The 20,986-nt window shown below is 43.2% G+C and overlaps 1 protein-coding gene across 48 annotated transcripts in view; it reads left to right on the top strand.

Annotated features, from left to right (window-relative positions):
* Window positions 1–301: 301 nt before the first annotated feature.
* MADD (MAP kinase activating death domain) overlaps window positions 302–20,986 on the top strand; it is a 76,144-nt gene continuing 55,459 nt past the window's right edge. For 46 of the 48 annotated variants that reach the window (XM_032993346.2, XM_032993351.2, XM_032993345.2 and 43 more), the window contains exons 1-4: window positions 413–534; window positions 14,154–14,346; window positions 17,086–17,700; window positions 20,396–20,699. In XM_032993346.2, the coding sequence (XP_032849237.1) occupies window positions 14,285–14,346; window positions 17,086–17,700; window positions 20,396–20,699 (981 nt within the window). In that variant the 5' untranslated portion in view covers window positions 413–534; window positions 14,154–14,284. Of the gene's footprint in view, window positions 379–412; window positions 535–7,376; window positions 7,443–14,153; window positions 14,347–17,085; window positions 17,701–20,395; window positions 20,700–20,986 lie in introns of those variants that run through there. The other 2 variants (XM_032993302.2, XM_032993303.2) reach the window with 2 other exon arrangements.

Below are 20,986 nucleotides of genomic sequence, written 5' to 3'. Positions count from 1 at the left end.
GAAGAGCCGCGTTCCCCCTCCCTGCCGCCTTGCCTTCAGCCCGCCGACTGCCCCTCACCGTCCCGGGTCACGGCAGCTGGGTGTGATGGCGCCGGGGCAGGAGCGAGCCCCGAGGTGTCGGGAGAGGCCGTGCCCCCGCGCTGCAGCCCCCTCCGGAGTCGCGATTGAGGGAGTCGCGACTGAGGGAGCCGCTTCCCGCCTCGGCTCCCCCTCCCTCACCCCACAGCAGGAGGCTGCGGAGGTTGCTTCCCCCCCCTCCCCGTCGGTGCAAGTGGATCGCTCCAGCTCCTCCCCTCCCTCCCCGCGGGTGGTGCGTTCCGCTCCTGGCGCTCGATGCGGAACTGGCCGGGGCGGTGCAGAGCGGGCGGGGGGCGGCAGGTGAGCGGGGAAGGGGGGGGGGGGGGGTGGGGGGGGCGGTGCCGCTACCTGCGTGTGTATGTCAAAAAGCCGGGATCGTCCCCCACCGCCGCCGTCACGCGTGGGTCGGGCAGGAGAGCGCCGAGCCTGAGGCGATCCGCACCCGGACAGCTGGCGGTAGGGTTGTTCTCTCCCTCTCCTCTCCCCTTTGGGTTTGCCGCAGCCGCTCGGCTGGGCGCGGTGGGGATGTCTGCTCGGCTGCGGCGAGCCCTTCCGCACGGGCGCTGCGGGCAGGGGTGGGCGGAGGGGGGGTGGCCCGCCGAGCTCCGCTCCGTCCCGCCGAGCTCCGCTCCATCCCGCCGGCGCGCCGTGGCCCCGCTGTGAGGCGCGGCCGCTCCGGGCTGTCCCGGCGGCGGTCCCCGGGCGGGAGCGGGCAGCAGCCCCTGAGGAGTGGGAAAGGGTTTGGCGGGGGTGGGGGGAAGAAGGGGGAAGGCTCGCTGTTATTTATACTACACCGTTTGCAGCGGGGCGGCGGGGCCGGCCCTGGAAATGGCGGCGGGGCCGGGCGGGGAGGGGGCTCGGCCGGCGGCGGGGCTGAGGGCGCGGGGCCCGCCGCTCCCCCTCAGAGCCGGGCGGGCCGGGCCCGGCCCGGGGCCCGCAGAGGCTTTTCCTCGCTCCCCAACGGGAGGAAAGCGGGCAGGACGGTCAGGGCAGGTGGGAGGGACGTGCGGGGCGGCCTGACCCCCTCTGAAGAGGTTGGGTGCGCAGCCCTGTGAGGGGATTGCTGCAGCAGTGCCGCGGGAAAGGTGCTTTTACTTCTTGGTTCGTAAGCAGCAGATTCTGTTACTCCCCAGGACAATAGAATAGGAAATCCACTTTATGCTAGGCAATTTCTTGTGAAGTAACCTATAAATCAAGACCGTTTTCCCCTTAGAAATGGGTGTCACCACCTTGCTGTGTTGCTCACTTCTATTTTTAGGTGGAGGAGGGGAAGAAAGCTTCGTCTGTGTTACTCTTTGTGTGGAGTCATGATAAAGAGGTGCTTAAGAGAAATGATAAGCCTTGGAGGAAACTAATTTGTTTGGCTTTCTTCCCTCCCTTTTTTCCCTGAGCTCATCCGTATACCACACTGTTTTCAGACATACACAAAATAACATACGCTGTAAATTCGCGGCCCCATGGAGATGGGGTAGAAGTGTGAATCTGGCAATACGCCAGGCTTTCCCTAGGCGAGCCAGCCATTTTCTCAACATTCAGTGTAACTCTAGGTCAGCATTTCTGTTGGTATCCTCTCAAGTGTCCTTGCTGTGCTCTTTGCAGCATCACTTATCTGTGAGAAGGATGTTACTGGTAGACAGAAGCAAGGGGAGGGAAGATGTATTGTGGTGTCCTGAGGGCCACGTAACCAAACCAAAGTCATCCAAATATAGGTTCTTTGGGAAGTGTCTCCATTTTTGGACTTTATACTGCTTGAACCCTGGGAACTGTTTTGGATGGGCACAAGAAGTACATGCTGTTTTCAGCGCTAATGAAAATTTGCAATCCTGACGTATCAGAGATTGCCCCTCAGACATCTGATATAGCTAAAATACAGTTTTTGCAGGATCTAATCCGGCCATCCCCTCAGAGCATGTTATGTAATACTGAACTGATTGAGTATTCCATCTATAAAATAGTTCTTTTGCTTTACTGTTGTATTGTTAGAAAATGAATATCTCTTAGACCCAATTTGATATACCCTGGCATTAACTATACACTCATTAAGCATCTTACTGTGTGTTTAACAAAATGTAAAGTCATCAGCAAGTCTCTAGAACACTTTTATTTGGAAAATAATACAGCCTTGTCTGCACTAAAAGATCTTGTACATGCCTGTCCAGTGGTGCTGCATTTGTATGTCAAGTCTGGACTTTTGTGTTTTTACCAAAACAACAAAACAAACAGCAGCTTTCAAGCTGTAAGCTACTGCATTGGTTTTCACACCATTACTACTTTTAAAACAGTTATAATTTTACTGGATGGGCAAAAAGGAAAAGAATGTCTATGCTGAAAGAATGTTGCCTGTACAAAATGTGTAATTTGGCCAAGATAGATTTTAATGATTTATGTGTTATGTGCCAAAGCCATGAAAGGCTGTGTCGCAGTGGGCACAAAAAATAGGTCTTCTAGTTTAAAGTAAATATTCTAGAGGGCAAACTTCTTCTTCAACCTTGGTACCATTCTGTGACTCTCTTGAAAGCAGATGGGGTGCGTGTATGTGATGAAGTCCAACTTCAGTCAGTTTCAGAAGGATTTTGGAGATGGAGAAATGAAAGTTTCACGGATTTTTAACACTAAGCCTTGCCCACCTAGCCAAAGTAGCTTTTTAGTTTTAAAGTACCAGGATCGATGGCTCAGTAGAAAAGGTAAAGGCATCAGTGCATCTCAAATCTTACTAAAATGTTGTTCATCTCATCTTCCTAAATTAATGTTGGCTTTGATTTTTATCTGGTTTGGGGTGAGCGGAACAGAGGTTCATGATATATAGCATTTTCCCCTCCCACCTCAAGCCATATAAAATATTCAAGTTATGTATAGACAGCACATACTAGACATACCTCTGGAAAGATTTTCAGTCTGGTCTGTTTAATATCTTTTGCAGTGAGTCAGTTGAAAAACTAAATATTTATGAGAATTTCTGGTATTGTTAGCAAGCCACAAGTTCTGCTAAATTCTAAGGGAATAAATCTCTTTGCAGTTTTTAATTTACAGCACTTGAGCTAATAGATTTTCTCTGATACTTCTTCCCAGATACGTTTGTTAGAGAAATGACTCTCCTGTTTGGGGAAAAAATACTGTTAGAGATTTAGTGCATGAGAGTGGATAACAAATGATGTAAAATTTAGTGACTTGGCTGTCATTTCGCACTGTAGTTTTTTAACTAGGTGGGTAGTGCCATCATGCTCACAAGATGGAAATTGATACTTTTTCGTTAAAACCAAGTACAGAGTTGAATGTTTCACTTACTTTCCATTAGGAAGAAATCGGAGACAGGCAATGCATACGTTACAACCCAGATTAATTCCTGCAAATGTCCTTTAGCCCAATTGTGCCTGCATTTAAAATATACTGCATTAAATTTCTGGGCAGCCCTTAGCAGAAAGGCTTTGATGTAGTTATTCAACGCACTAGTAGAAAATACAGAATGCAGCTACTGATTGGGGATTTGCAGCAGTGAGGAAGGGATTTAGAAACAAAAATGAAGGAGCTTGATATGCAAGATTAATATCACTTCCTCATGTGATGAGATAGATGGAGTTTAAACAATCTCCATCTATCTCAAGGTATAAATTTTCATGAAGGAAAAGCATTGTCAGTGACCTAACGAGACACAAAATGAAATAAAAATGAGCAGCATGAGGCATCAATTAGGAGGGAATGTTTTTTAGTGGGATAATCTGTTAATCTGTAGAATAATTGTGATATTTCTTTCGGTGACGGCAGGATTTGCTGCTTTTCCTTCACCTCAAGAGCTATCAAAAGCTGTTACGATGACCTACTGTTCACTCTCTGTAACCGAGCCTATATAATTCAGCTGGTCTTTGCTCTGTTGTCCGAGCTAGAAAATAATTTTGGAGCGATTAGATTCTCTGTCACTGGAGGCCTTTAAACCTGTCACGACCACGTGAAAATTACTGTTGATGATTGAGAAACATGCTCCTGATTTGTCTCTTGGAACTGGAATAATCAACTGAAACCCCAAACCAGCAAAACTCTGAAGAAACGACCGATGTACTGCATGGAACACTAAAATCTCTATACTGGAGAACTCCCGAATGGGTTGGCTGTGCCTTTTGGTGCCCAGAAACCACTGAATGGTGAGAGGTTGTGTTTATTTTTAATCGCTGCTACTAGCAAGACCCTTGCAGTGATTTAGAAGTAAGAAGCGCTGCTTGCATATGCCTAAATTACCTGTGCTGTGTTCCTAGGCATTGCAGTTAAATGAGGGACTGCTGTGATTCCAGGTCCCTGGGAGTAATAATGCATCAGTGTAGCAGCAAGGAACAAAGTTTCATGGTTTCCTGTTTCTTCCACAGCCTTCAGTATTTCAGAGCAGCAGCAGCAGCAGCCCTCAAAAAAGGTCTGGTCATCATGTTGATTTTGATGTACCCTGTAATGTTTGTCAGATCTTTCCTTTTTGTTTTGTTTGTAACATTTCTAAACTGTTGGTTTTTTGAGTGGTATTTGTTGAGAATCAGGAAATTAACCTTGGTTTTTTACACAGAGGACAAAGATACCCAGATTGACAGTAATGCATCTGATGACCTCCAGGAACTGTGTGTTATCCTACCAGCAGAGCAGTCTTGTTTTTTTTTTTCTTAATCTGTTCCTTTTCTTTGTCATGTCTGAGTTCAGCGCCATGGTTGTGTTCCGCTTCCCTTTATATTCTAACTGAATTCCCCACTGTCAGTATCAGATGTTTGATCTATAGCTTTGACACCAGCTTCCCTGGATCTCTGCTTGCCTGGGTGTGTTGTACTTGCTCTGGAAAGGCACTTGTGGCAGGGGATGGGGAGTTCTACATCTGCCTGTTTGCATCTCATCAGATAGCAGGAGGAGAGGAGTGCTTGTTGTGATAAAGATGGTTAAGAATCAAAACCAACATTCACCAAAATTGCTTCACCCACAAACACTGAGCTACTTTGTTGCTGTGCCTGTTTCCGCTTGATAGCGGTTAAGCTGTGCTCTGCTGGAGCTGCGAGCTGGGCACATTTGTTCTGGCCTCCAGGCCACCTCCTTTCTCTCTTCTTTCTCTCATTAGCCTTCAGACATATCCAGCAGGTGTTGTGTTTTCCCTCCTTCCTTTGCCGTGGTGACTGCTGGTGTCTAGAAGGTCCTCTCAAGCCCTAACACTTGAGGTGGTTCCTACCCCTTCTTCGCTCGGAGCTTCCTTCCCCCAATGTTTATGTGTGGGTGAATCTGCCAAACACGCTCCTCTCGCATCCCAGAGCGCTAGCAGAGAGAAAGTGAGCTTTTCTCTTTGATTTCCTTTCAGTTTTGACCAGCTGGCACTATGATTTATCACCAAAATTCATAGTAGGATTGGTCTGAGAGTAAGAATTTCTGATCTTCCGTAGTGTTGATGAAGAGAAGGGCAAGGTGTGCAGAGGGAAGGAATAGCAAGGCAGGTGGCACAGGGAGACAGGCTGAGTGTTTCTAATACGAGGCAAAACACATGTGGGGCTCCAAGTATCAGTTCTGTGGTGCTAACAACAGCCAAATAACTGGGTTCTTTCAAATACTTCTCTTTATTTTTCAGTTCTCATTATCCTGAGCAATGTTCCAATGTTTCCACACTGGTTGTGAGTGCCCCCCTCTTCTGCCTTATAAACGGCTGGAATTTATTGTGGGGATCCCAGTGAGCCTGTCATTTGTCCCTGTGTGGCCCATCCCCAGGAAAGAGAGTTGCATGTGCCTGTATTTGGTGGTGGTGGTGCCATGAGTGATGTCACCTGTCAAATGAGTAGGTGAATAGCTTGAAACCTATGTGAAAGGAGCAGCCACGGGTCACTGGAGCACTCCTCACTGTTTGCCTGTGGTGCTTCTGCTCTACCTGCAGTCCTTTTGTACAAGTCTCTTCTCTGAGCTCCTGGCCTAGACCTGCTTTCTGTGGCTGGGGGAGGCGCCGTGGCAAGGGAGAGCACTGAATAATTCAGCAGTTGCAGCTGCATCCAGCAGTTCTCTCAATTTAAATGTCACATGCTTTGTTGTTTTCTTGTTAATTTTTTATGGCTGTACATTTGCAGTGTTTGGCTTTTGGAAAAAAAAAAAAAAAAGCAGCAAACCAAACCAAAACTAAAACAACCTGCTGGTGTCTCTGTTATGGGAGCAGTGGCTTGCTTCTTAAACAGGAACTGGGCAGAGGGCTGGGGATGGAAGCATCTCGTGGGTGCTGGGGTCCAGGCTGCGCTCAAAAGCAGTGAGAAAGTTTCTCAGCTCAAAACTTGAGCCGAAAGCAGTTCTGGTTTGGAAAAGAATGTGCTGCTATAGCGGTTGCAGAAGGTGAGGCCAATTCAGTTCAAGAGCGTTGTGTGGGAGGTTTTGGGGGTGTCTTCCCATCCCCCCCTCCCCTTGCAAAGTGTATGAGCGGCTGCTGCTGGAGTTTGAGGATCGATTAAAAGATGATGAGGTAGAAATAGATGACAAGGCTCTTGTATTTTGTGATGGTGTTGCACAAGGAGGGGAAAAAAAGGACAGACTTGAAAAGGGTGAAGGGCAGGGAGTCAAACCTCTTTATATTACTGTTCTTTCATGCGAATCTCTGGAGATTATTTTTAAATAAAAGATGAATTTAAATCCAAACAGTGTAGAGCAGGAGAACTGCCCAGGTCGACAGAGGGTTTTTATGCCGGAATTTATGTTCTGTGAGAAGATGGTGAGTGGTGCTCTGCATGCCCTGCACTATGAGGAGCTGCAGGGAGGCTCACGGGAGAGGTGTTTCAGGCGATACAGGAAGGGAGGGAGGAGAATTAAGGTCTTTAACCTCAACTGAAGTGTGCGAAATGAACTGGGGCTGAGACTAAAATCTGTCATCTCCTCCCTGTTAGCAAGTAGAGTGCTGTGCTTCTCCTGCATTAGTTTATTGTTGATGGTTTTCCGCAGGAGTGTAACAGAATATATTGGATAACAATATTTGCGTACCGTTCTTTCTCACATGCTTATCATGGCTCATTCAAGGCCTCGGTTTTGATTTTACTTTTTTTTTTTTTTTTTTTTTAAAAAAAAAAGAAAAAACCCAAACAATTAGTAGATGAATGCCTCAGACACATGGTTTTCAAATAACTGCTGGTGGGTACAGATGTTTTTCTGCAGGGCAGGTACTTCTGGGACCACCCCTTTGCATTTTGCCGCTGCCTGCAAGTTCCTGTTAGGATTGCCCCTTTGCGTTGACACGCTTTGCACGTCCTTTTGCACGTCCTTTTTTGCGCAAGACTAAAGGAGCAGCTGCAGTGGCTGTCAGTGGCAACATCCTGTGTGTACCTGGATAAGCGGATTTTGCCAGCTGCTGTTGGTACTCAGCTTTCCGTGAGCAGGAACGACTTCAGGTATTTGTTGTATTGAGGGATTTGGAAAACCTCCCCGACTGGGAGGCATTTAAGGTGTTGCGGATGTGCTGTCATCTAGCTTGGGAGCCCTCGGGTGCCAGGAGGGGTATTTTTCAGCCTTGGCTCTGGGCAGTCCTTGTGCTGGGCTGAAGCTCGTTTGTTATGTGGGCAGCGCTGGGAGCTTTGGTGGTGGAGTGGAGGGGGAGGAGCGCTGCAGCTGCTCTATAAATAGACCCAACAGTCTAAGATCTAGGGACTAAAGATTGCGTTGCTATGGAGATGGATCTGAATCAGATTACCTGTGGGTCTGTTTTTACAGCGTGTGCATGTGTGGTGGCTGCATGATCTTGTATGTACCGCAGGCTGCTTTAGCCAAGCATTTGGCTGAAGCAAGGCCGGGGCGGGGGGAGGCGATGCTGAAGGGCCAGCATATGACAAGGATGGAGAAATCTGTCGCTATAGCAACCGAGAGCCTGAATCGGTCCAGCTTCTCTCTGTGATGCTGCAAAAAGGTTCCTGTCTGTGTGGCACGATACTTCTGTTTGTGAACTAATTCTGGTCATGTTCAGTGTATTTGTTGGCAACCCTGTCCATGTTACCTCCATTTTGCTCTGGAAAACTCATGTGGAGGCTAAAGATGTTTGGCTGTGTCAGAACTGTTTTCAGGAGGCCAAGAGATAATATCATTCTGTAGCAGGAAAGGAAGAAATAATATGATACTGTAGTAGGAAAGGAAGAAATCTTTAAATTATTACCATTCTTCAGAAGGGCTTCCAAGGATTTCTTTTTGTATTACCAAAAACTGCTTTCACAATTCTCTGATTTTCTTTCTGATTTATTCTGTCCTTTCCCTTTGTGGATAGATGGAAAGTGGAAACAGTTGGGATGCATCTGCTGTTCTATCCGTAAGGAACTCTTACTGACTCAAGTGTGATGTGTGTGCTCCAGGGAGGATGCTTTTAGAATCTGCCCGCAGTCCTCATCTCTACTGGGTGATTTCTTATGCTTGGAACTATCCCTAGACATTTCACAGGAGCACACCTGTATTATAGACTAACCATACTAGGTAAATATGACATTGTCTGTTTTAGGCATGATTGCAATACTTTGAAAATACCTCCTTTTTTTTTTTTTTTTTTTTTGTGCCAAAGTGCCAGTATCTTTTTGGGAGTCATAGCATTGTCATGCACTGCTGCCTTGCCAAGGTGGATGGTAACACACGAAGCAGCTGCACCAGTATAGCAAGTCCATCCAGGTCTGATTTTAGAAATTGTTCCATGTTCTGTCAAGCTCTGGAGAAGGGAAGGTGTTCTCAACTCATCTGTGCTGTCATCTGTCTTTCTTGTGGTAGTAGAACCACTGTAGTATAGGGATAATAGGGATAATGGGCTTCTTAGAATATTGCATATTTTTAAGTGTAAAATGACAGTGTTTAATGCTAATATAGCTGTTAAGCAGGGAGAGTGTAAAATGGCTCACGTGAGATGGGGGCTGTTGTCTGCTTCTTTAAAAGTTTAGTACAAGCAAAAATAGGATGTGCTATACCAGAGATTATGGCTAGAATCACTTGAAACAGGCTTGAAGGTAGTAGTAAGCAAAATTTCAGTGGTAAAATTCCCCAAAGATTATTGAAATGTCTAAGTACAGGTCAAAGCCACCGTGAATAGTTCACATGGTGCTTGGAACTATGTTGGTGCCAGCTCTACAGTGAGTTGAGTGGGGTTCCTGGCCAAACAGGTGAGGTTGGCTGGTCCTGAAGTACTTGCACCTATTTCTCATAGCTTAGCAGATAGCTGTCTCGGCGTACTCAAGGCATGTAATGTGAGAAAAGGAAACATAAATCAACCAAGAAGTGGGCATTGGAACTCCTGGCCCTGTGTGTGTTTCAGCTTTCAGTTTAGTCCAATTGGTATGGATCTTGAGTTCAGAGTAAACAATGCAGTAAGGTCAGGCTTAGTGGCTTTAGATCTGAACTGGGTACAGACTGTCTCAGCTGAGAATAAATAGAAATTCAAGATGTTCCAAGGACATTTTAGAACTGAAAATTTAGTTCCTTTTGGACATGGCTGGAAATCTGGTCTCTTGCAAAGCAAGATTTCAGAGAACCAGAATTTGTGTGGCTTCTGTCCTGTAATTATTGCTGTCTCCTTCACAGCTTCCTCTTTTTTTCTCTTAGAAATTAATGTCTCACTGTATGTTCTTCACTCAGTCAGTTAGTAAATTGAATTGTATGACCCTGATTTATATTCCAAGGGTATCCATGCAGTTGTGAACTGCTCAGTATGATCCTTGCCCCAAATAAAAGCTGGAGATAATGGAAGGAGAGACCTTTCTGGTACCATCCTAAACTATGGAAGAGTTTCAAGGAAATCAGGGCTTAACATCTGCCTGTTGGAAAATAATCTGCTGTCTTTGTGTCATTTTTTCAAGCAAGAATTTAAGTACCTGCTGGCTATCATACAGTTGAGTGTAAGGCTGGCCTGTCAAAACCGGAAGCTTCTGTGTGAGGAAAATGACTGTAAGTGTGCTAAGTTGGGTTAACAGTTTGTTGTGTTCGAGTTATTCTTTGACTGAATGGTTTTGTTCCTTTAACTAGAAAGAAAAGACACTTTTAAAAAGAGTGAAAACTTCAAGGGGTAGATGAGACAGGGTGCTGCACAATTCATGTGTCTTGGGACTCATGCTGGGTATCAGTGTGACACAGATGGCTCTAAACTGATAAAAAGTCTGCTGCAGTTCTTTCACGCCACCGTAGCTGTTCTGTGGTGTGGTGCTTTTCATGAGTGTGCATGTGTTACAGAGTCTTTTATTTCTGGGAGGACTTTAAGCTGCAGAATACCATGCAGATTGTCCTCTAAGAAGTTGTGCTACAACCTAAAACGTGGGTGTTTTGGGGAATTTTAAATGTAGAGTAGTACCAGTAATAGAAGTGTTGTTTTGAACACTTTTTTGTCTTGACTTACTGGTAGGCTGTGGCTTAGTGCTGGCTCTGGCCTTTGATTTTGCGTCTAGGCTACTGTGCCAATTTCTTCTAGTTCGTGAGTATTGCTGACAGCTGCTACAGTACGTGGGTAGTGTTAGTTCTCACCAACCTGTTCACCATCCATATGACTGCTTATTTAAATTGTGGTGTTCTCTGATATGTGATATGTTTGTGCAGTGTCTTTCTGAGATGGACTGCACTTCTTAATTTCTCTCCTTTTCTTGAGTTGAAGTTACAGGAAGTTTCTTCTCAAGTGCTGCCTGAGGATTCAGCCTTCAAAAGGCTGGTTCCAAGAGGTATGCAAAGATAAAGCACACTGCAGAAGACCTGTTCAGGAAAAGCAACCCAGAGTTAAAGCAGCTTGAGAGGAAACCATCAGTGTGAAAACCTGTACCATCTCAGAGTCAAGATAATCTCTCAGTTCAGGTCCAAATGCCAACATGAAAGAGGAAGAATGGGAGTCTCTCTTGTTTTTTTTGATTTCTTTCTGTTCTAAAGTACTTAGTCTGTAAAATCTAGGAGCTAGAGGAAGCATGATAGAAAATCTCTGAGAAAGAAGCTACTTTACCTCTTTATTGCCTGTAGAGAAGCTGTCATCTGTAGTTCTGTGTTCATATTGTGTTCAGTCACATTTTCCACACTCCCTTACCTGCTTGCTCCTACCTTTTCTTTGTGCCCGCACAAACACTTGTGTGGCCAGTTGGTGAACTAAGTCATAGAAATAACCTAGTAAAAACAAAAGTGGCAAGGGAGGGTGATAGTTTTAGGCCATATCAATTCCACAATCTGGTTCACCATGTAACTGCATGATCACTTCTACCAGCACAGAGGAGGGAATGTCGCTGGCCTGAAAGCAAGCTTTTGGGAGACAGGGAGAGAGAGGCAGGACTGTAATGCCTGTTTGTGTTGGTTTATACAGATCAGCTGTGGTGTCTGATTCCAAGCAAGAGTAGGAAGGCAAGCTCCAGCAAATACTGATCAAATGCTCTTTAATTGCTGTCATCAGACATTACTAGATCTCTGAAGAAGCAAGAGATTGAATAGGGGAAGGCAAAAAAACCTAAACTTGGTTCTGATTCTTCTACCTCTTGCTCCAGTCCAACAAAACTTCATCTTCCAAAAAGAAAGCCTTTATCCTTTTATGTCTCACCCGTAACTATGGCCTTGTTAAGAATAAGTAACAAAGTGGACTCTAGAAGCCCCTGCAGAATATCTGCCTCAGTTTGGTCACCCTGTGGTGCAGCAGAAAACAAATCTTGGAAAGTGCTCAGGTCTTTTTTAAAAAAACTGACAGAAACTTTGATGTATGGCGTCAGTAGGATGCAGCTTCAGCCATTCTAGGGACATTGGAAGCCCTGCATATGTTCCTTGTACTGGTCTGCTTGGCTACTCCTTTGAAAACTGTATGGCTTTGATGGAGGTCTTCAGATTGCATACCTCACTAGCTCCTTTGCAGAACTGTGGGAAAGCTGTGTAATGAATTGCAGTCTTAAGAGGTGTTCTGCAGGCTAGAGAATAGGAGAAAAATCACAGGGTATGGACAAGTTACTGAAAGGTATGCTAAGGTTGTGGTCTTGTAGCCTCTCAGTTACTCATTAGTCATTGCATGTTTTTACTCCTTTGTAAATGCAGTTTACTTTCTCCACTTTCAGAGGGGTAGGATCGTCTCTGTTATAGAGGAAAAACATGTTTGGTTACCACTGAGAAGCAGAAGTTCCTCAAAGTCATATTTCTATCTTACCTCATGGTAACTTACTCCTGTGCCCATATCTATAATTGATCAGTGAGTTCTGTATAGAGTTCTGGGTAAAGCTATTTGGAAAGAAAACCAATAAAGTAGTTCTTCAAACTGAAGGCAAAAAGATCCACCTGCTCATCCCAACTTCATCCTTCTCCTCTCCAGTTTATCTACACCAGGATATTTGCAGAATATGTTGGATCAAGAGCTGTTGCAGGATGGATTCTACAATGTTTTCAATAATATCATTAAAATGAAAAAACAGGAGCTTTGCTTCCTGTGTCTGTGTCTTCTCTGTTGTTCAGAGAAGATAATTTATAAAAGTATTGCTGCTCAGAGAAGGTAATTCATTGTGCTGTCACTTAGGAGCCTACAGCGACTGTAATTGAGTATCTACTAAGACCATGGCACGAAGTCTTTCAAAATGTGGGGTTTCGTGTGGGGGAGGATTAAGGTTTCTTTCAGTTTATTCATCCATAATTAATACTTACTGACTAGTACGATTTTCCTTCTTTGATAAATCATATACATACTTCTTTTGTCTGTTTGTGTGTTTACAGGTATTTGGAGGGCTAATAAATAAAATCTCCAAACTGCACCTGAAATGTGAAGGGCTGGGAAAATAGCAGTTGTGTTGCTAGACTTTGAACATGATTGCGAGATGCCGACAGTTACAGTGCCTTTAACTAACTTTTGGTTGTGAAGTAATGGGAGAAACATCAAGAAAATTGCCTAATTTTGCTGAGATTTACAGTTAGTAAATCTGTTATACTTTTGTACAAATAAAATCTAAACTTTATGCTTCAGAACTGAAAGTGTTTAGTGATAATTCTCAGAATTCTTCGATAGCTTTAGGTTGTAAACATGAACTGAAATAGAAACCTTATTCTGAATATACCCCAAAAGGCTATCAGTAGAATTTTTAAAATATAAAATAACTTTATTAATGCTTTCATTGACATGCTCAGTAAACTTGCAGTACAGTTTGAACATCCCTGACTTTAGAGCTTCCGAGAACTTTCTGTTTCAGAAAATTTCTGTTCTCAGATTGTTTTCAAATGTAGGCAGGAAACATTGTAATACAGAACTTGATTACTTTTTAAGATTTTTTTTTTTTTTTCTGTCTTTAATGAATTCAGTAAAGTATGAATGATGGCATTGGAAAGAATAATTTTACAGTGCTTACTGAATTCTCGGTGTCTATTAAGCGTAGTTATTGACAAATAGTAATGCTGCTGTACAATACCAATTGTGCCGAGAGGATTTTTCTTTTGTAAAATAGGCAGAGAAAGTAGCTGCAGGTGGCATGGGTATCAAGAGTAAATGGTGAAGATACAAAGATAAATGGAATTAAATAAAGTAAGTGAAAGAAACAGTATGTTTTACAAGAAGCACTTCTGTTATTGCAAACTGCAATTCTATAGAACTGCAATTCTGTATCTTCACAGAAAAAGTGTTAGAGATCAGTCATTGGGGGCTGTGGAGACCATCCTTGCTGCAGGCCACATCCAGGTTTGGGAGGGTGAGATACATTGTACCAAATTGGACTTCTTTTGATATTACCCCTTCTTGAGTTATTCTCTTTATCAGACAGCTAAAGTTCAGGTTGTGTTTTTTAATTCACTCATGTTTAGCTGTACAGAATTGCCAAGTAAAGCTCATTTCCCAAGCACTGTAGGAATCCCAAGGATTTCCCTAAACGATACTTTTGCCTTGAACCTTTTAATGAATAGCTCTTTGCCAGTGATACGCTTCTTTGTCTGTGGTCTTCCTTGAGATCCTCTTGTAGTTTTTTGTGTGTTTTTCCAGCGCTCTCTGCTTTTGTGGGCATGTGGTTGTGGCTTTATTTTCATCAAGAGGGAGACCTGTGGATGGCCATGACTGCACAGAACACTGAGGCTTTCTGGGAATGTAATTAAGGTCATGAAGTGGCTTGTGTGTTTGGTATTCCCGATTGTGCCTTTGATACTCTTGCTTTTCTTGATTGTAGGTTGGACTTGCCAGACAGTTGCAAGCAGATTCTGTTCCCCAAGGCAGTTGATCACGGCTGACTGGATAACTGACTGCTGGATTGATGAACAGAAATTCACTGAGATGACATAGGGAGGAGCATCAAGGACAATGGTGCAGAAAAAGAAAATCTGCCCTCGGTTACTGGACTATCTTGTGATCATTGGAGCCAGGTAATGTAAAAGAGTTTCGGCACCGCTTTTGCTTGTGTGGCAGAGCGGGGATAAATAGTCTAGCATCTGCTGATGAAGCCTTGCTTGGTGCTGAGGAAGAGCTGTCTGGAATGTGTGCAGGATGCTACCATGATGGGAGCATCTGTTTGGGCCAGGACACTTTTTGGAAGATATTAGTGCAGCCAAGATTTTTTGACTCGCAGTCATTAGACTCCTTTTCAAGGGTCTGCAAAGGGTGACTCAGAAAAGCCAATTTATATATAACTCTCTGGTAGCCTACGTGTCTGAACTTCTCTGCTTCTACTGTCATCAGGGTAGAGGGATTCACAAATTGAAAATACTGAAAGCCACGTGCAAGTAAAATACTAGTTTGGGGTTACTTTTCTAGGTTTTGAAGTGTCGTCTGTAAACTCAGTTTAGAAAAAAATAAACTGGACTTCCCTTACTTTGCTGTTTCTCCCTCTAATACTCATTTATCCTCATAGGAATTACATGAACGTTTTCTTTTTTTAAAGTCTTATTAACTATCAGTAGATAAAATGTTACGCTTATTTACTTAAAGTGTGTATGAAATGTGGGCTTGATATGTGTGCTGTTTGTCAAATACACAGGTGCTCAGTAAATGTTTTTCTTTATTCAAAGTTTATATAGTAACTTTTTTCCAGTCTTATTTAATGAGTTCATTTCTTAATGTCAGTGGCTTATGTACGTCAACCTCTCACTTTACCTCCCACTTTCAGAATACTTTGAGTTCAATATTTAAATAGCCTAAGTGGAGGAAATGATGTAATCCTAATTAATAATTATTATTGAATTTATGGGTAGAATAATTTACTAGTTTAATTACTTCTTATTATCTTTAGAAAAATAACCATTTTCCATATATGTGTCACTGACTAGGAAAAGAAGGAGGAACAACTGTTGACTGCCTCCTGCAGTGATGCTTGTAGTGTCTGATGTTCTCACTTAGAAATTTGCTAGCATCACTTCTGGACTCCTGCAGTTCTCATGCTTTTTGCTGGGCAGCGGTAGCTAGATTGCTGATGCTCAGAGGTCTGTTGTCTCATTATGGACTTCAGCAAAAGCCTGTGGTAAGACATGGAGCTGACTGAAGTAGCTGCTACTGCAGAGTCCTTAGGAGCTCCATGTGGCCTTTGCCACTACATCATGTTTTCCACCGTGCACAAATAGCAATGCCTTTTGGAAGTATTCCCTTTTATTAGATGCAGATTTACTAAATGTATGAAAAGACTCTGTAGCTAGTATTACTGCAGAGGCATGAACTGATGATACAGTCACTGGTACTTTGCTGATGACATTTCTTAACCATTTACTGCCAAATAGTACCAGCATTATTTGACATTGTTTCTTCAGCAGATGATGCATTAGTTGTGTCCACTAATATTTAAAAGGTTTTTAGGGTTTCTTTTTTCATACAATATTTCAGTACTTAACTGTACAGACAGTATAAATTTTGTTACCAATTTATGCTTTATTAGTAAAGCATTTTTCTTTAATAAAATATTAGTTTGGGAGAATTAGTCAGCAGAGCTATTTACACCAGTGATTTTCTTCTGTAAATGACAAACATTCTGTTACTACTTGTTTGGGTTTTCTCACCTCTCAGGTAAGAGAGAAACAAGTGTCATTTGTATTTTGAAATGGGCAAATCTAAAGTATCAGAGTGAGAAAATGTCTTGCATGAGGTCCTATAGGAGAGTGATGAGTGGAGCCAGGTCTCCTACATACTATTTAGTAAATGTGATATTAAATGCTAATTACTTTAGTAAATGGTGAGAGGTCAGACTTTATATCAGTGGGCTCAAACCAAAGAGAGGTTGTTCTGGGGACATATTTTTCTTCTTTCACTATGTGGATCTCATACTATTTCTGTGGCAGTTATTCAGTAACTTTCATGGAAAAGTAGTAGTAGGAAAATAGTTAATACCTTGAAAAAATCTATTATTCTGATGGAAAATTAGAAATAAACAGTGTTGCCTTTTCTGTCTTTGTGTTCCGTTAGTGATATGTGGTACAAAGATTGGTGAGCCACACTGTTAAATAGGTTTGCATGTATTTGTCAGCTTTGATAGTAACTTAGACTTCAAATCCAACTTGAAAATCAAACACAGAAATATATGTACCTATGGTTGCTAGAACTTTTTAATGAAAATGTCATATAGAACAAGGTCCATAACATTCCACCATTTGTCTGAGTTATCTCCTAGTAAATCTTGGTTTTCCCAGTTAGGAATTGATACTGGATTTTCTCATTTAATTTTTCATCTTGTTCCTAAATGGCTGATATCCAGGGGGTTTTCATTTGACTGTATATTTGGAGAGGGACACTGTGTTCCCTACCTAAGTGTTGCCTGAAGACCTGTGTGGTTAAATTAATTTTGGAAATCGTAGTCAGGGAAACATGACACTGTTCTCCTGGGAACAACATACTCCTGAAAGTCCTTTTCTCAGTCAGATTTGAACAGGCTCCTTCTTGGGCCTTGATAATGAGAGTATAGACTTTTTTTAATTTAACCTTTCTGCAATTGTGGCCTTGTGCTAGTGACTGAACATTGTGGCTAGTGACTGAGAAGCTGTGCTTTCCCTGGGTAGCAGGGGAGAGAAGAAACAAAGATGAAGCTGAGCCCGCAGGCTCCTGACATGCTAGTAGGGAGATACCAAAGGTTTTTATTGGCTGTAGTCAACTATGTATGTTTTTTCTGTTTGCTTTTTTTGTAGGCAGCCAAGCAGTGATAGTGTTGCTCAGACTCCTGAACTGCTGCGACGTTACCCTCTAGAAGACCACGTGGACTTTCCTCTACCGCCTGATGTTGTATTCTTCTGCCAGCCAGAAGGATGCCTGAGCGTGCGGCAAAAACGCATGAGCTTCCGTGATGACACTTCCTTTGTCTTCACGCTCACAGACAAGGATACAGGTGTCATTCGCTATGGAATCTGTGTCAACTTCTATCGCTCCTTCCAGAAGCGAGTACCCAAAGAGAAGGGAGAAGGCACGGGGGGGCATCGGGCTCGGGAGGGACAGAAAATCCCCAAATCTGGGGATGTATCCGCACCCCAAGAGGAAGCGGGCACTGAGAGTTCGGAGAGTGGTTCTTCGCTGCAGGCTCCAAGCACGGAGTCTACCCCAGATGTGAATCGATCACCACGCAGTAAGCGTCAGGCCAAAGGCAGCCATCGCTCTCGGAACAGCACTCTGACTTCTCTGTGCATCCTTAGTCATTATCCCTTCTTTTCCACCTTCCGTGAGTGTCTGTACACCCTCAAGAGACTTGTGGACTGCTGCAGCGAGAGGTTGTTGGGCAAGAAGTTGGGGATTCCTCGTGGGGTGCAGAGGTACGTTGAGGGGGAAGAAAGAACTTCTTCCTCTTGCTGTTTCTGTCCAGGGCTGCAACTGTCCGCATGGTGTGGTTGCAGAAGCAGCCAAACACCAATGGGTGATCTTTTTGCTGCATTAACCCAAGATCACAGTAAGAAAAGGAAATTTTTGTGATGATTTCTTTAAAACTTCTCTGGTATGATTTTAATTTTTCATATGCCTAAGGAGGCACTGTCCTGCTAACAACTGACTGAGCATGATCTTTTCTGAAACTGAGCAGTGATACTGTTATTGTTGCTTTGGCATATAAGCTCTGTAGCAGTGTATGTCAGGACTGATTCTCTGGCAAATTAGAAATAGTCAAGAAATAATAGAATTTCCACCTGGGGCAAGAGGGAAATGATGAAAGTGTGCTTAATGAGCTTATGAAACGATCTGAACTTCAGCGTGGGAGAGAAGACTAGAGAAGCAGGAACAGCTGAAAGAGATCAAAGTACAATATTTGAAGGGGAGAGGGAGGAGAGGTAGAAAACAAAGGAGTTCTCTAGGAAGCATATGGGAATGGGGGTTGGTAACAGCAAATTAACAGGAATTTGGTGTATTTTTGATGTAATGTAGTAATCTTCATATCTGCTGTTATAATGTTGGGTATGTAACAAAAGCTGTTGCACTGTAGGGTACTGAAGGAACAATGTGTTTATGTATATCAGTCAGGGATGTATATCTGTGCTGCTATGCCTGGCACCTACATTCCAGGATGATATTTTCCCTTTCCAATATGCTAACCGAAAAGAGAAAATACAAAGTGAATCTCCAGAAAAGGAGGGGATTATCTCAATAGTAAGTGGGATGGGGCTGTGAAATATCTCATAATATGAGTTAAGTAGCTTGGTGCACTCCAAATTAAACTTGTCAAAAGCAAAAATGACAGGGCATTGATCATTTTCATCTTTATAAGCCCTTTCCATTTTGCATGAAAGGGGAAATTTGTCCTGTTCACAGAGCAGTAGCCTACTTTTTGGGTTATTGCCTTGGAATAGTTCTAGGAGAATGTCCTGGGCTTGTAACTGATTCCTGCTTTAGCAGATTTATTACCTGAATCCACTGACAGTTGGGGAAAAAATGATTCTGTCAGAACAAACCTTTTTTTTTTTTTTTTTTTTTCCCAATGGAAGTATGTATTAAGGAATCTTATTTTGTCACTTGGTTTAGTCTGATGATTACTGAGGGAGAAAAAAGCTAAATTTCATGATTACGATTGGGGCCTTGTGCTAGTGAGCTCATCTGATTTTTGAAAGGGGTGCTAAAGTATTCCAGTGTTTGAATGGCATGTGGTATTTGAAAAATTTGCTCTTTTTGGACATAATTCTTAAAGAGAAGAACCGAGTGACAGATGAATAGGGCAAGAGGAGTGCTGAGCATACATCTCTGGGAAAAGTAAAGCAGCAGATTTGAATTACCATGTGGTTTGCAAGCTGTGACCTGGAAAAGTAGAATAGTTTTGAAGTGATGGCAGAATAAAGGTGAAACTGAATCCTTACAACTTCTAGAATGTTGAGTGTGCCTATTAACAACCTAATGTCCTGTGCATTACAAGCAGCTGAAGGAAGAGTGGAGGGTGAGAAGCATCACAGTTCCTGAGAGGTGTATCACTCGGCATAATCTCAAATTGCTCTTCTTTTGACCCCTCCAAATTTCTCTTATTTTTTTTTCCTTTCTAAAGCTTTCAGCATCATAATCTTTTTTTTTTTCTTTTTTTTTTTTTCTTTTTTTTTTTTTTTTTTTTTTTAAGTTGTGAACTGTAAGGTAGAACCTCTAATTTGAACCCATACCACTTTAAGGGATCTATTCCAGTAACTGAAGATATTTTTCAGGCTGAAGTATTTTGCAGAATGGCTACAGCAGGCTTACAACAATGTGCTACAACATTAGGGGCTGAAGTGGACAAGCTGCTTTGCTTCCCTTATCAGACCCAGTTTCAAGTTTTGAAGCTCTGAAGGCCCTGAGCAATGCTGTACATGCGTTTTGGCCAGCCCATCTGTGAGCTATAAGTTTGCAGGTTGCTAGTTTAGGGCACAGAAAAATTGCTGCTTAATTTGCTAACATACCTAAATGCTTTCTAGACAGCTTTCAGAAATTTATACTCTCAGCTGAAATGCATCCACTTCTGCCACGGGTTATACAGCTTTTAAGAATGATACAATGCAGTTTAGGATAGGATGAAGGAGAGTATTTTATCATGCCAAAACATCTGGGAGATCTCGGCACGGCATATTTTTATTATTTTGGGTGTAGTTCTTATTCTTGCAAACATTTGTAGGACTGCTGGGAGCAGAATCCTACAATTGATCAGCCTGCCACAGTTGTGGACAAGGTATGAGAGTATCCTGTGTGCATGCTGAATTTCAGGCACTAGGATGATGAGACATATTCAGAAATCTGGACCTAACTGAAACTTTAAAATGAATGAATGAGCTCTCAGATGGAAGTGACATACTTGTGTTGATTCTTGCCACAGAAAGATTTATACTTCCCCACAGTGATTGTTTCAATAAGCTTAAAACCCTACCTTCCATTCCTCTGCGTGACCAAATGCTTGTTAGCTGCATCTTTTAATTCTCAGTGGATCTCTTGTTTCCCTGGAAGAGCCCTGCGGAAACGGCTGTCAGGTGAAGCTTTTGGAGCATTAACCTTGTTGTTCTCCCGGTACAGGGATACGATGTGGCGGATTTTCACAGGCTCCCTCCTGGTGGAGGAAAAATCTAGTGCGTTGCTGCACGACTTGCGGGAGATTGAGGCCTGGATATACCGGCTGCTCCGTTCACCGATGCCTGTTGCTGGTCAGAAGCGGGTAGATGTGGAAGTCTTGCCACATGAGTTGCAGCCAGCTTTGACTTTTGCTCTTCCTGATCCATCCCGCTTCACCTTGGTGGATTTTCCATTACATCTGCCTTTGGAGTTGCTGGGAGTGGATGCCTGCCTGCAGGTGCTAACCTGCATCCTTCTGGAGCACAAGGTAAGAAGGGAAGGGTTGATCTTTGATGGGTGCGTAGGGAGCTCTGCCCTCTTCAAAACCAGGGTAGGCTGGATGGGTAGAACAGTCGACTCCTGCACTGCCTGGAATCGATTTGCCTGCAGGAGGAAGGTATAGCTCCTTCTGAGGTTCCTGTTTTGGAAAGTTTTGCTCTCACTCAAAAAAGCACCTGGAGCTTATTTTCAGTCAGATTAATGGAGGGTCATCCAGTTCACCACCATCAAATCAGAGGCCTGCAGGCTGTGATCTTTGTATACCCCTGGGGGGAA

The sequence above is a fragment of the Tyto alba genome, unplaced genomic scaffold, assembly GCF_018691265.1.
Source record: "Tyto alba isolate M040663 unplaced genomic scaffold, T.alba_DEE_v4.0 Super-Scaffold_18, whole genome shotgun sequence".
Classification (NCBI taxonomy): domain Eukaryota; kingdom Metazoa; phylum Chordata; class Aves; order Strigiformes; family Tytonidae; genus Tyto; species Tyto alba.
The sequence above is the reverse complement of the archived record's forward strand: the minus strand, read 5'-3'. Positions and strand labels throughout refer to the sequence as shown.